This window comes from Chiloscyllium plagiosum, unplaced genomic scaffold, assembly GCF_037043375.1.
Source record: "Chiloscyllium plagiosum isolate Xiang-an unplaced genomic scaffold, Cpla_swu_hap1 HiC_scaffold_30, whole genome shotgun sequence".
NCBI lineage: Eukaryota > Metazoa > Chordata > Chondrichthyes > Orectolobiformes > Hemiscylliidae > Chiloscyllium > Chiloscyllium plagiosum.
Genome location: NW_028270168.1, coordinates 36,012,076 through 36,028,622, shown reverse-complemented (window position 1 = coordinate 36,028,622; position 16,547 = coordinate 36,012,076). Strand labels below are relative to the sequence as shown.

Here is a 16,547-nt window from a genome sequence, read left to right as displayed (position 1 = left end):
AGAATACAGTGCTATAGCCACAGAAATGGTGCAGAGAGAGACATCAATATTTGAGAGTTCATTCATAAGTCTGATAATAGGGGAAAATAGCTGCTCTTCAATTATTCATATGCGTATTCAAACTTTTATATTTTCTACTCGATGAAAGAGGGTAGGAGAGAGTAGGGTAGGTGGAAGAGGTCTTTGATAATATTGGTTGCTTTCCTGAGGCAGCTGGAAATATAGATAGAGTCAATGGATGGAAGGCTGATTTATGGATTGACTGGGCTGAGTTCACAACTCTGTAGTTTCTTGCAGCCTTGGAGCTTTCTGTGGTGTATTGCTGAGAGCTCTTGTGGACATGCCAACTTTCCCTTAGCCTCCTAAGGGGAGATGTTGTTGTGCTTTCTTGACCATCATATTCACATGGATGGGTCAGGACAGATTTTTGGTGATCCTCACTCCCAGGAAATTGAAGCTCTCCACCATTTCCACCTCAGCACCACTGATGCAGATGGGGCAAGCCCTCCACTCCTCTTCATGAAGTCAATGATCAGCTCATTTGTTTTGCGAACATTGATAGAGAGACTGTTTTTACACAATGCCGCTAAGCGCTCAATCTCTGACTGGCATTCTGTCTCGGCATTGTTTGAAATACGACCTACAAAGTGGCAAACTTGTAAATGAAGTTGGGGCAGAATTTGGCCACACTTGAGTGCATAAGGAGTATAGCAGGAGGCTGAGTACACAGTCTTGCAGGGCATTGGCGTTAAGGATTATGGTAGAGGAGTTGTTGTCACCTATTCTTACTGATCACAGTCTATCAGACAAGAAGCCGAGGATCCAGTTATACAGAGGGGGGAGCCAAACTTAGGTCTCAGAATTTAGAGGCGTGTTTGGCTGACTTATGGTGCTGAACATAGAAGTGTAGTCACTAAGTAGAAGCCTGACACAGGTATCTTTGTTATCCAAATGTTCCAGGAATGAGTGAAGGGCCGAGGAGGTGATGTCTGCCATGGACCTACTGCACCAGTAGGCGAACTGCAAAGGACCCAGGCAATTTGGTAGGCTGGAGTTCATGTGAACCATGAGTAACCTCTTGAAGCACTTCATAGTTATGGAGGTCACAGGACCGGGCAGTAGTCATTTAGGCACCCTGAATGGTTTTGCTTGGCATCAGAATGATGATGCTCTTCTTGGATGCTAGAGAGAACTTCAGATCATGGTGAGGAGAGGTTAAAGGTGTCTGCAAATACTCCCTTCTGCTGGTCTTCATAAGATCCAATTGCACAACCGGGGACTCTATCTGGACTAGCTGCTTTCCATGGGTTCACCCTCAAGAAGGCTGATCTAAATCTGCAGCGGTGACTGTGGGTACAGGTGTATCCGAGGCTGTTGGAATAGGTAACATCATTTCACAACCTCCTGTTCAAAGTGAACGGAGAACGTATGGTTGCCCATGATTCTGTTTGACTTCGCTTTATGGTCCATTATGTTGTGTATGCCTTGCCACAAATGACGGGTGGCCGTGTGGTTCGTCTGGGTCTCAAACTTAAATTGGTATCGTCTTTTGGCATCTCCGATGACCTTATGAAAGTTGTACCTGGATTTCCTGTATAGATCAGGGTTGTCCAACTTGTACTCCTAAGACCTGGACTTCAGTAGGGAGTGGATCTCCCAGTACATCCACGGTTTCCAGTTGAGGAACCATCAGATTAACTTCTTCTGCATGCAGTCTTCTGCACACTTAGTAAGAAATCTATGATGGTAGTGGCATAATCATTTAGGTTGGCTGTTGCTTAGTGGACAAGAATGGAGTCAGAATCAGAACAGAGGGTATGAAGCAACATTGCATCTATTTTCTTTCTAAATGCTTAGGTGATTTACTTAAATGCACAATCACTTGAATTTTTTTTAGTGCCATCAAGAATGCCCAGTAACTTAAAGGGGTTGAACTGCAACAGCCTGCTTAGGGTATTTTAGGATGCCATGCAATCATTCAGCTTATAGCAAACATTGGTATGAAGGTTGCAGCAAGGCTCAAAGACAATGTCTTCACTGTTCCTAATATTTACCTGAAAGCAAGTGGCATGTGATCAAGGGACAGAATGTCAAAAGCAAAGACAGACATATAGGAACCGCAAGGGCTGTGAGAAGTAGAACTGGATACTGTCAAGAGGAACTTGACGCCAAATTTTCAGATGATGTTGCAGAAGAAACCCAAGGATGGATGCTTTGAGATATTGGGTGTTAATAGTGAAAATATAATGGCAGGATGAGAAGCCAAAGCATTTAAATGAAGACCAAGTTTTAAAAGAAGTTTGCTCTCTATTAGTTCCAATTTAGTTAAATATGACAATGATGATGACAAAGTTTTAAATTAGAAATTTACAAGAAATAGGAAATAAAAAAGGCTATAACATTCACAATCTTATATTTATAGGTTTTGTTCACATAAGGAATCAATTTTCTAAACTAAAACCCAGACTTTAAGTTGTCCAAGGCAATTAGTCAGGCAACAAGACAGGTTGCATTCATCCTGTCACAGGTAGACAGGGTGTTTAATAAGAGGGCATTGAACACGCTCAGTTTAAGAGTTGAGGCACCATGTTGAGGTTGTATAGGATGTTGGTGAGGCCACTTTTGGAGTAATGTGTACAGTTCTGGTCCCCTCTGCTATAGGAGGCATATTATTAAATTGGAGACAGTTTAGAAAAAATTTACCAGGAAGTTGCCAGGACTGGAGGGTATGAGTTATAAGGAGAGGCTGGGATTTTTTCACTGGAGCACAGGAGGTTGAGGGCTAACCACAGAGATTTATAAAAATCATGAGGGGCATAGATAAGGTGAATAGCAAAGATCTTTTTCAGAGGGTGGAGGAATTCAAAACTAGGGGGCATATTTTTAAAGTTAGAGGAGAAAGATTTAAATGGGACTTGAGGAGCAACATTTTTGCACAGAGTGATTCATATGTGGAATGAACTGCCAGAGGAAGTGGTAGATGAAGGCACAGTTACAACATTTAAAAGTCATTTGGATAGATACGTGAATAGGAAAGTTTTTGAGGGATATGGGCCAAACGCAGGCAGGTGAGACTTGTTTAGTTTGGGAAACTTGTTCAGCATGGACAAGTTAGGCCATAAGGGTCTGTTTCCGTGCTGTGTAACTCTACAATATGGGTGAGGTTACTCCAATTTAGAAATTACAAAATGTCACAGAAACAGAAGCATGGTGTCAAAAGACAGCAGAATGGTACCAAATACTGGTAACGTATGGTACCATACCAATTAAAATATCTCAAAACAGTCTTCAGAATACCAGACTGCAATTTATGTTTTGCTTTAAAAAGTAACAGAGTCGCAGCCAACAAAAACCATTCAATCAAATTCTATGCCGACATCCACTAAACTCCTTCAGCACCATTGGCAAGACTTTATGCAGACTGTTCAGAAATAGGTCCAAGCATTCATTCATAAATTTTGCCAATTTTGGATGGTTCTCCAACAGCTTCCCCTCCTTCTCATGTTTTTGTTTCTTTCAGGAAAGCAAATCAAGCTGCATTGTTGCAGCTTCAGATTTAATTGCTGCCAAGTACAAACTATAACAAGAATGTTTCTTCTCAGCAAATATCTGAACCAGAAGGTCTAATGTCATTTTCCGAAAGGCTTTGTCTTATTGCAACCACTCATACTAGTTTGTCCCCAGTTGATCTTCGCAGGTCTTAAATGCCCATCATCCAAAATATCCTAACTGCCTCAATTTCCCAGCCACCAAATCAAAAAAATTGCCAATTTCACCATTACAATACCCATCGAGACCACTAACATACAAAAAGAGGAAGAATCCCAATGTCAACAAAAAAATTTCTTAAAACTTCCGCATTCAGAAACTAACGTAATTCAAACATTAACAGGCAAAGGGTATTTCAAAGAGACAAGCTTCACTTCAACTAATCAATACAGACTGTTTCTGATATAGGTAAAAATTCTGGGAGCAAGTTACAGACTAGGATCTAATCAAGGGGCTCACAGTGGTTTATAAAGCTATAGAGTGTGTCTGAATAGACTGGAGTGGTTTTCCCTGGAGCATTAAAGGCTGAGAGGTAACCTTATAGAGCTTTAAAAAATCATTAGGGGCATGGATAGGGTAAATAGACAATGTCTTTTCCCTGGGTTGGGGGAAGTCCAGAACTACAGGGTTTAGGTTGAGAGGAGAAAGATGTAAAAGGGACCCAAGGGATAACATTTTCACACAGAGGATGGTGAGTGTATGGAATGAGCTGCTAGAGGACGTGTCGGCGGCTGGTACAATTACAACATTTAAAAGGCATCTGGATGGGCATATGAATAGGAAGGGTTTTAAAGGGCTATGGGTTTGGTGCTGGCAAACGGGACTAGATTAGTTTAAGATATCTGTTCGGCATGGACGAGTTGGACCGGCAGGTCTGTTTCCGTGTTTCCATGATTCTACATACAGTACTTGACGCACAAGCATCAGACCAAAGCCACCTCATGGTCTTTCCAATTTGGTCTCCATTTTGGAGGATTTCTTACTTCCCATCCAATTGTTTAAACCTTGAGTCACATGAGAATATTCAATTTGAAGTATCCAGACACAGTTACCTACCAAGGTGCATGCCTTGAAAAATTCTCCTGTTCAGATCGTGACTATGCTGGTAGCTCAGAATTCCCAGACTCCCTTCGCCCGCCTCTTCACATTGGTTTTAGAACAAGTAGCAACGAAATCCTGCCCATTCCACTTTATCCTGTTTTTTTGCTTCCTACTCTAAATAGTCTCTGCTCTATTCCCAGAATACTGCCTCAATCCGAGCATCGATTGCGAGGCTGCCAAACAGAAAACCGTTCCATCAGAAAGAACAGAGAGCTGTTTCTGTTTTGAGAAGATTTGTAGCTCAGGTTAAGGTTCTGGATGTAGGTTTGCTCGCTGAGCTGGAAGGTTCATTTCAAACATTTTGTCACCCTGCTAGGTAACATCTTCAGTGGGCCTCTGGGCGAAGCACTGCTGATGATTCCTGCTTTCTATTTATATGTTTGGGTTTCTTATAGCGAGTTGATTCTTTACACAAATTCTCACTTTACTGAACTGACCAACAAAAACTACAGTCTGACCAAACCCAACTAATAATTGGTTGTCTAATTACTCTTTGATTTTTAGCTGTTCACTCCATGACAACCTTAGCTTCCACGGGTAATTCTTGAAACTTGATGATGTCAATCAGCAAACCAATCAACCTACTTTTGGAATACACTCCAGCTTATTTTGGTCTTAAAGGGATATGGCAACAAAAAGAAAACATTTCCAAAAACACATGGGTCATCTCCTGGAGTAGAATTTTCACGTTACAAATCCCTTGAGCAGCCAAATGTCCTCTGGACTAACTACTTACAATAACTCAAGACAACCAACCATTGATACACTAGTGCTATATCAATTTCTACAGTCTGTTCCAACACAGGGATAGCAATAAAATCGGACTCACTAACACTGTATTCGCAACACAAATGAAATTAAAACATTCTATGATCTTCCGAACTGCCAAATACTCCGAACTAGACTTTGCAAATAACAGATCTTGGACACTAAGCTTATAACTTAAACAAAAATTAATAAATTATTAATGTAACTTTAACAGAACAGATAAATAAAAGATAATGGAATTAATATTTATGACTTAAAACCTAATTTTCTTGAATCAGAACCCCCATTCCCACACAGACAAAAAAAATGGAATTGTAATTTGCCAGTAAAATAAACAGTTTCCAATGACTGTTACCAGACCTTTGTGAAATCACTGAATAATGGGTTGTTCACAGGCTCTAGAACTGTACACTTTAATTCCAAAGCCACCAGTAATGACAAACATCCTCAGCAGACTGGTCAAAATATTTACTTATTTCTCACAATCTGGGATTCTTTTCTCAGAACATGCAACAATTTGCTAATTGGAAAGAAACAAGAGGGAGCAAAACAAAATAGTACCATCTCTGAAAGTTTCCAAAAATCGCATTTCCTCTATCCAAAACCCAGTCAGAACTGGGTGATTGACCAATTCAACATCCCTCAGCTGTCAGCCCGAAGCACCACTACAGCTGAGTGCCAATGTATCTACAGTGTTGTTACATCAGTAATTGTATTATCTTTCCATGCCAGTTGCCAACAGAAAACATCTTTGTCCTCTTCACTTTTAAAACAAGTTGTTATTCAAAGGTCAATTCTTAACTTCATTTCTCAGTTTCAAACCAGAGAAAAACAAAACAAAAACTTGTTGTAGAGACCATCACACAAATTTTTCACAAGTGTTCTCTCCTTACTACCAAATCAGCATTCTGCTAAGAGTGTTTATGGTATCGTTACTTTCAGCTTCGCCAACTCATGTTTACCAATGTTTGCTGTGGGCAGAATGGCCTTCTTCGTCACTGTAATAGTTCTGCAACTCTGTTTCGTTTGACAAATGGTGACCAGTTCTGCAGTGACCTGTTGACGCATTAATCTTATTACAGGATCACCACAATTAACAAACATTCTCGAGCGTTGGTAAAAGTTAATAGTATGTTTTCAATATTAAGTTTAAAGAGGCACTTACTAGCATCACCATCTTCTTCCCATGCACCAGGAGAAGGAGCATTGCCAAGATATTCATCATCCTGGAAGAAGAAAAGTTACAAAAATACTCGAGTGAAATGTCTGATATATAATCACAGTATAAAACTGCACTCATATGTAGTTCCACTTCCACCTGGAGAAATGATCCGCCTGAAGGTTATCATGCTTAGTTATTTTAATATGTTCTGGATGTAGGTTTGCTTGCTGAGCTGAAAGGTTTATTTTCATGAAAACGCACCTTCCAGTTCAGCGAGCAAACCTACATCCAGAACCTCAACCTGAACTATAAATCTTTTGAAAACTTGCTATTTTACTATGTTCTATAAATTATACTCTGGTTATTAAGCGTTTATGTTTTGTGCTGTTAACCACTCAGTCGAAGTAAACGCTCAGAGACACTGTATAGTTTTACCTCCTTCATCTTTATTCAAGGTCCACGAGGGAGGAAGAACAATCGCCCATGCGTACAGAGACATGAGTTCTCGGTCTTCTCTGGAACAACAATTTCTTAATGAATTATATAGTCATTTTATAGGGACGAGCATCCAGATAAGGCCACATACATATTGATTGGGTGACCGTTACAATCAGCAAGTGTCAATAACAAAGATTAAGCCATCTGCTGTTATATAATAAATGTTCTTAACCTCAACTGGCTTCCCATAATGAATACTTTTCATCTTGTTAAACTGACCTTACATACTGAATTCTTTGAATTTGGTTAAATGGCTCTACATAATGACTGCTTTTCCACCTTGTTAACCCATTACCCTTGTCTCCAGCACCCAATTGTTAACTGCAAGCTCTTATCTGATGTGAGTCATGCTCAGCTGAACCTCTTGTTTCACAAAACTGAAAACTTAACTCTTCCCTATCTGCTCATACCATATACACATTCTCACCTCCATCAGTTCAAGTTTATTCAAACCTACAGCAAACTGCAAGTCAATGTTCTGATTTTGCAACGTACCATACCACGCAAAAGCATAACTGGATCCACAGAAATATAATTATCAAAGGCAGTTTAAGAATTTCTGTTTAAGAAAAAATAAGTAGTCCTGTTTCTTAGGGCAGTTCGAAGGCAGAATAGAAACTCAATTCTAAAATAAAACACAACTAAACACCTATTGTAATATGAAGAAACCACAGTCAAGGAAGATACTGGAATTGTTGTAATATCACTACACCAAGAATCCAGGAGCCATTGTCTGATAATATGCATTATCAGCAAGAGGAATTTAAATTCAATGAATTAACAAAAATCTGGAATAGAAGTATAGTTTCATGGCACATTACTGAACTGTCACTGATCCTTTCAAAAGTCTATCAGGTTAACTAATATCTATGAGGCAAGGAAATCTGCTGTGCCATCTTGGTGAGACCTACACATGACTCCAAAACCACAGCAACGTAGTTGACTTTGAATTGTGCTCAGATAAACCAAGTCACAACAGAAAAGTCAAAAAGGAATAAAACCAGATGAACCACCTGACATCAACTAGGCACCACAAAGAGCAACACAATGTTCAGTCCTATGTACCGTCCAAAGCCGCCTTTTTTGGAGGATTGTGCCATAATTGGGAAAGCTGTGCAACAGACTAATTAAGCAACAGCCTGACACAACCACAGACAAAAAAAATTCACATTGTAACCAATATCCCCCAACACTAGATTTAACATACTTGGACAAAGTCTAGAACCACAAAACAGCAGGTTATAGTCCAACAGCTTTATTTGGAAGCACGAGCTTTCAGAGTGCTACTCCTTCATCAGGCGGTTGTGGAGAATAAGACTGTAAGACACAGAATTTATAGCAAACGTTTACAGTGTGATGTAAGAAATTATATATTGAAAAGGACCTGGATTGTTTGTTAAGTCTCTCATCTTTTAGAATGATCATGTTGGTTTCAGTTCTTTCATATGTAAATTGCAAAAGTTTTAAAATTCACCCCACAAACTTATACAGAAATAAGTGTGTGTGTGCGCGTGTGTGTCTCTCACTCCCACACACATGCAGACCCTCTCTCATATGCTCACACATACTCTCACTCTCTCACAGACACTCATTACGCCCTCCTCCTTCCCCACCACCCCCCACCTCACAAATACACAAGTTTGTGGGATGAATTTGTACTTGCAGAATTACATTTTACTTTGCTCAAAAACTGCATGTAAGCTTCTATAAATCCATCTTTTAGATTAGAATCAGTCTGACCATTATGGCACAGACAGCCTAGCACAGGGCAGCTAGCACCTTCAGTGCATTATCTAGGCTAACATGACACCAATTGTTAAAGTTCACGTGAGAATGTAACTTTTAAAAAAAAGTTTTGTGATTTACACATGAAAGAATTGAAACCAACATGGTCATTCTAAAAGATGAGAGACATTTTCAATATATAATTTTAGATATATCACACTGTAAACTTCTGCTCTATAGTCTGTGCCTTACAATCTTATTCTCCACAACCACCGGATGAAAGAGCAGCGCTCCAAACGCTAGTGCTTCCAAAACCTTGTTGGACTATAGCCTGGTGTTGCGTCATTTTTAACTTTACACACCCCAGTCCAACACCGGTGTCTCTAAATCATGGACAAAAACTGGCACATCAGCAGGGGCACCAGCAATGTACATGGTCAGGAAGGAGCTGCCCTGGGTGTGCACAACATCGATACCAGATCGCATGAAGTTCCTCAGAATCAGGTCAATCACAGGTAAGGAAATCTCGAACTGATTACCACCTCTCTCAGCTTATGAATCAGTACCCATTCATGTTAAATAACACTCAGAAGTATCATAGTGAAAAAGGCATGGGATGCACTCTGGGTGGGGGCATTTAATGTCGATCAATCTTGGTAGCACCATTACTGATCTGGCTGACTAAGGCTTAAAAGACATTACTCCTTGACTGGATCAGTACTAAGTGCTGACAGAACCAAATGGAGCAAAAAACCTTCCAGACCTTGACCTCACCAATCTTTCAGTTGCAGATGCAACTGTCTGGCAGTTTGGACAGAAGTGACTACAGTCCTTGTGAAAACCAAGTCACAGAGGATAGCCCTCAGCATATGTGGCTCTACCACTAGATACATCAGATCAGAACAAATTTAGAAGCTCAAACATCAGCAGCAGCATATGATTGTTTTCTGAATAACCATAATGGGTGATCTGATGATTCAGCACATCTATCACTCCACAATTACTGCTGATTCAGCGAAGACAGTATGCGAGGAGCAGCACCAAACAAGCTTAGAAATTAGGTGTCAAACTGAAGAATTCATAACAGCAATATCTAGTAGAAGCTGTGACATCTAAGCAGTGATATATATGCTTGCAAACAGTAGTGGACAATTACAAAACATACGCTTGCAAACAGTAGTGGACAATTACAAAACTAACAGGAAAAGGCAGCTGCATAAATATCCAAATTAATCATTCATTCATTGCAAATTGGCAGCAGCATGTACAATATACGTTAAAGCGCAGCAACTCACTAAGACTCCTTCGGCTGCACCTTCCAAATTCTCAATCCCTGCAACCTAGGACAAGGTCAGCAGATACATAAGAAAACCACAGATTTCCCTCTAAGCCACACATCATCCTGACTTGGAACTCGATTGCTATTCCGACATTGTTGCTGGACCCAAATTGTGAAAGTTGCTCCCCACCAGTTTCAGTGTACCTATACCACTAGATGGACTGCAGATCATGGAGGTGGCTTAGCAGCATCTTCTCAAGGGCAATTAGGGATGGATAACAACATCTGGTCTTGCCAGTGATCCCCACAGCCCATGAAAGAAAAAAAGACCATGGTACAAATATTTGATTTCCCATCAATGCTGCTACCTCATCTCAATCAGGATAGTCACAGGTTGACAACTACATATTGTCATTCACTACCATATGCTGCTGTGAACTTTATTGGGTTATAATGATGGTTTGATTAAATAACTAGTAGAAAATAAACACATAATATGGATTAAAGTTAAAACAAATTAAGTTTCATTTTGAAATCTGTGTAAAAAGAAAGCAATCACTGTGATGCACTGACAAAGTCAGATTGAGCAAGTTGATTAAAATGCTTCAATTGTTCAGGAGAGATTGATAAGTGATGAATACAGAGAGGTTAGCAGAAACCTACAAGAATAAATAAACCAATGATATTTTTACAAATTCAATAGAAAGATTGAGATTAATATGACAATTTAATACATTCAAATTTAATAATATATTGCTTATGAGAATATTGCTTTGTTACTGTGTTATTTATGGTGTTTTTAAGCGTTAAAATGGGATCACATTGGAATACAATTTGGGAAGCGCTGTCATTGGATGATCCCAATTTATGACTAAGTTCCTTTAAAAGCTTTCAGGATATTAAGATCCAATAAAAATCTGTACTTCTGATTCAAAAAAAGGTTTCTAGCTTTTATTACTTTTACATGAATTGTCACTGCAACTTAATCAAAGAGGTCACATATGGAAAACATTAGTAATTAGAACGGCCACTGTTTGAAACCAGGTACCCCATTGCCAAACCTAAGCTGGTAAAGACCAAAATACAAATCAACTGTTGTTCAATTGTATTGTTGCAGTGTTTAAATGCTGCCACCAAAGTATTAGCATTATTAGAGAAAGCGACTTCTGTGGAATGTGGAACAGTGAAGGTCATGTAGATTTTGGATCAGCATCAGGATCATAGACTGTCCGATTAAATATTTCTAAAACATGCGAGTAGCTGATTTTTCCAACCTTAAAATAGTAGATTTCTCTTTTGTGTTAATTCATTAAGAATTTAACAGCTGAAGTATGAACCAGGAGATGCAGAAATAAGCTCATCACAATAGCAGACTTGCTATTTGTAGGACATCCCAAATGAGTCAAAACTAAATCTTCTATTTCAAAGTCATTAATACACAAGGTTCACAGTTGATCCCCAGGTTGCACCAGAAACAAACTGATCAAAGATGACCATGCTAACAGCCTGCAGTACCCTGACTGGCCTGTACCTTGAGTGCTATGCTATAGTATTAATCAAGAAATGCATTCAAAATCTGGAAATCATCCAAAGAAGGACAACAAGGGCTATTCCATGTGTCAGAGAACTGAGTTAGAAGGAAAAATTACAAATTTTGGCTAAATCAGTCTCGAGGAAGGGTGACTCGAGAACAGACTTTGCAGAACAACATGATAATTACAGGAATAGCGAACATTAATTCTGAATGCTATTTATACTCCATAACAGGGATGAAGAGATAATCAGTAACAGACAAGTTATGACTGGTGTCAAGAACTGCATTTTTCGAACAAAATCAGATCAAATTTTAGAAACTGGGTAAGGGGGAGAAAAATCTTTAGACATTCACCAGACAGGTGATAAGGGCAGAATGACGGACCGTAGTTCCTCTTTGGGTATATTTATGACAGCCTATCTCATCTCTTCTTATATTTTTAGGGCTGGAGCAAGGACTAGAGTGAAAATGGACCACTACGTCACAACTAGATCTGAAAAGGGTAACTTGTCAAGACTGCCGCACCAAACCATGCCAAAACCCTCAATTTGACCTGTTATTTAGAAAGACTAAAATGTCATTTTCAAAGTAAGTCACTGTGGCTTTTATTTATTTTCAAATGTTAGTAATAGGTTTGTAAAAGAACTTCAACCAGTCATTACAATTCTCATAAAGGAATAAAAAACATATCTTTGATAGTTCCCCATTAAGTTGATTGTGTAACAGAGAGGATAGTTCCAACCCAGATTTGCATTAACTTGAACAATCTTAAATCCAAGGCCATTAAAATTGCCCTCAACATTCAGTAAAAGATTGTTCTTTCTCTGAAGGTGGGTCCTTGGTAATCATTCACTCAACTGCAGATAATAGCTGAGATTTTACTATAGTTAGGCTAAGAGACCAGGTGCAGAGTCAACCTCAATGAGAATGGGAATTGACGTTACCTGATCCACACAACAGCATCTCGCAAACTGAGCTCTTTCCCACCCTCCTTCCCATGCAAAAGATGGATTTCAAAAAGAATTTAACCAAAGCTTTCACTTTGACAGTTTCATTGAACGATGTGTTGTTTGGGATGTCCTTCTGGATGAGCAGCACAGCTTGCCCCTCCACACCTAAAGACATCAGGTGAATTCCTAAGACCATTGTTGATCCTAGACTCATAACTCTCGAGCATGATACATCTTTCAGTCCTGAAATTATAAAAGAGTAGAAGCAGGAAAATCACAAATCTCTGCCTTTAGAAACCAACTAGTGCCATGGATTCAAACTCTTTTAAGACCAAAGCCATGTAAGTTTACAAAATTATGAAATCACAGAATCTCTACAAGTGGGAAGCAGGTCATTCAGCCCATTCAGTCCATCCGATGAGCATTCCACCCAACTCGCTCCGCTAAGCTAGCCCCTTAACCCCACATTTACCATGGCCAATCCACCTAACCTGCACATCTCTGGACTGTAAGAGGAAACCAGAGCACCCGAAGGAAACCCATTCAAGACACAGGGAGAACGTGCAAACTCCACCCAGATAGCTTCCTGAGAGTGAAACTGAACCCAGCTCTGCAGGGCTATGAGGCAGCAGTGCTAACCACTGTGCCACCCAAGAAAGACATGGGCAGAATGGATAACTGAAGTTTTTTCCCCCTTGGTGGAAATGAAAATTTCAGGCGACATAGGTAAAGGGGGTACGTTTAAAGGAGATGAGAGAGGCAAGTTTTTTTTTTATACAGAGGGTGGCAAGTGCTGCCAGAGGTGGTGGCGGAGGCGGAACTAACAGCTGTGCTTAACAGGCATCTTGACTGATAGATGAATAGGCAGGAAAAAGAGAGCTAGTTTAGAAAGGCATCATGTATTGGTACAGACGAAAGAACCGTTCTTGTGCTGTTCTTTCTTCGATAATATCTCATACAATAAAGTTGTGACTGCTCGGAGGTGGCTCAAAGGAGACTAGACATTGCCAAGAATGGTAAATTTTAGCTACAAGGTAAGACTGGTTAGCCGAGGCGGTTTTCTCTGAAACAGAGGCTGAGAGAGATTTTATTGATGTTGCATAAAATTATAATAAAGCTAGACAGAGTTGAAGTGAAGGAACTAATGGCCTTTGGAGAGAGGTCAACCAGGGACAATACATTTAAAGTTATCGGTAGCAGGTCTAAAGGACAGTATGTGATTAATCATTTTATTCAAAAGGGTGGTGAATGACTGGGGAACTCATCACCTGAAATAGTGATAGAGACAGATGTTAAACATCAGATGTTAAAAGGTTTGTTATACAAAATCTAAACAAACATTCTTCCTAAGTTTTTTTTTAAACTTACACATCACAAAGTTCCAACTACAAACAAGAATCATAACTCCAGAGCATGATAGATCTTTCAGTTGTGAAATTACTCAAGTCCAGATGCAGGAAAACAAATCTCTGCTTTTAGAAAACAACCAGTGCCAAGGATTCAAACACTATGTAAGGCCAAACCTATGTAAGTTTACAAAATTATGAAATCATAGAATCCCTGCAGTGGAAAACAGGCCATTCCATCCATCAAGCCTACTCAGACCCTCCAAAGAGTATCCCCCGCCCAGACCCTCTCCCTTATCCCTATAACCCCACATTTACAATGGGTACCATGGAATGCAGGAACAGAACAAAACCGTCAGAAATGGACTTGAGTATGTTTACTGCCAATGCAACTGTAGGGGATAGACTCACAACCATGCAGTTACAATGCCTGTGCTGTTATAGACACTGCAGTGGATGCCTGCAAAGAGTAAGTGCAATAAAATTAATGTTTTCCAAATGTTTTAAATTAATTCATTTCTTGGAAACAAGATTTGTTCATTGCCCTACACTGAACGCTTGGAGGGTAGCAAGTGAGGTATATGAACTGGACACTGATCAGGGAGCCAGAAGGACAGCTATGCTAAAAGGACGCCGTGCATTCCTTGCATTGTTACACAGCACGCATGTATGGGTGAAGTCAGCAACAGCTTCCAGTTCTAAGCACAGAATGATGTCAGTAGCGACAACTTCCTTCTGTGCCAGTGTATTGGCAGGAGATAATCCAAAATGAAATAGCAAACAACTATCTTGAGTAAATCAGTAAGCTGCTTAGCTTTGCAGTTTCTTCAAAGCCAAAAATTAGGTCACATTCAGCTTGTTCAGGAATATAATTTACAAGCTTTGTCACTGTTTATAAGTAAATTGTCTGTCTGTTGACCAGAGTATTAAGTGTCAACCAAGAATGGCCCTCATGCATCTCTAGCTCCAAACTATTTGCTCTGATCTCAGTAGAGCGAGTAACTTGTATTTTTTTTTATGAATACTATTTTGCCAAAAGTAGTAAGCCACATGGCTCACCAGTTACATCAGAATAATGTGATGACCCCAAAATCAAAAGAGTATGATAACTAAAATGGGAAATCAGGTCACACTAACTTGAGTTTGGTTTTTTATGAAGAGGTGACAAAGACGACAGATGAAGGCAAAGCAGCAGACATTGTCTACAAGGATGTCAGCAAAGCATTTGTCAAGGTTCCGCATGGTAGACTAGTTAATAAGGTTAGATGACATGGATTTGGGGGAGTTAGCCAATTGGATACAAAACTGGTGAGAAAATAGGAGACAGAGTGGTTTTACAGGGTTACTTTTTGGAGTGGAGGCTTGTGACCAGCAATGTGCTACAAGGATCAATGCTGACTCCACTGCTTTTTGTCATTTACATTAACGATTTGGATGCAAATGTAGGAAGTATGGTTAGTGAGTTGGCAGATGACACCAAATTAGGTGGTGCAATTGAGAGTGATAAAGATTAAAAACTGAAAGAACTTCACATGCCGTAAATCAGAAACAAAAATAGAAATTGCTGGAAAAGCTCAGCAAGTCTGGCAACATCTGTGGAGAGAAATCAGTTAACGTATTGGCTCGAGCAACCCTTTCCCCAGAACTGCGAAGATTATTGTGGAGTATAATGGGACCTTGATCAGATGTGCCAATGGACCAAGGAGTGGCAGATGGAGTGTAATTTAGATAAATGTGAGGTGTTGCATTTTGATAAGGCAAACTAGGGTAGGACTTATACAGTTAGTGATATGGCCCTAGGAAGTGTTGCCAAACAAGCAGACCTGGGGGTGTAGGTGCATAGTTCTTTGAAAGTGGTAGCAGGAGACAGGGTCATGAAGGTGGCATTGGGCATGGTTGCCTTCATTGGTCAGAACACTGAATATAGGAGTTCAGATGTCATGTTGAGGCTGTACAGGGCATTGGTGAGGCCACCTTTAGAATATTGTAGACAATTATGGTCATCCTTCTATAGCAAGGTTGTTGTTAAATGTGAGAAGGTACAGAAAACATTTAAAAGGATGTTGCCAGGACTGGAGGGTTTTAGTTCTTAGGAGAGGCTGAATAGGTAGGGCTATTATTCCTGGTAGTGTTGGAGGCAGAATGCTGACCTTACACAGGTTTATAAAATCTTGAGGGGCAACGATAGAATAAATAGATAAGGTCTTTTACTTGGGGTGGGGGACTCCAGAACTAGAGGGCATATGTTTCGGGTGGGGGGGGGGGGGGGGGGTGAGATTTAAAAGGGAGCCAAGGGGCAACATTTTCACACAAAGGGTGCTGCATGTATGAAATCAGCTGCCAGAGGAAGTGGTGGAGGCTGGTACAATTACAGCATTTAAAAGGCAGCTGGATGGGTGTATGAATAAGAAGGGTTTAGAGGGATATGGGCCAAATGCTGGCAAAGGACTAGATTGGGTTAGGATATCTGGTTGGTATGGACGAGTTGGATCAAAGAGTCTGTTTCCATGCTGCACATCTCTATGACTCCCAGTTAAACATAACCACCTTGGATATCCTAATGCTCTTTTTCTTGCATTCTGGCGTCTTGCATCTAAATTCAGTCTCATTTCTGCTATCTCTTGATTCTCAGCCC

The 16,547-nt window shown here is 40.0% G+C and overlaps 1 protein-coding gene across 7 annotated transcripts in view; it reads right to left on the bottom strand.

Annotated features, from left to right (window-relative positions):
- Positions 1-16,547, bottom strand: part of LOC122563719 (zinc finger MYM-type protein 4) — a 208,474-nt gene that overhangs the window by 95,332 nt on the left and 96,595 nt on the right. For all 7 annotated transcript variants that reach the window (XM_043717848.2, XM_043717850.2, XM_043717849.2 and 4 more), the window contains one exon: positions 6,584-6,644. In XM_043717848.2, the coding sequence (XP_043573783.2) occupies positions 6,584-6,644 (61 nt within the window). The remainder of the gene's footprint in view (positions 1-6,583; positions 6,645-16,547) is intronic.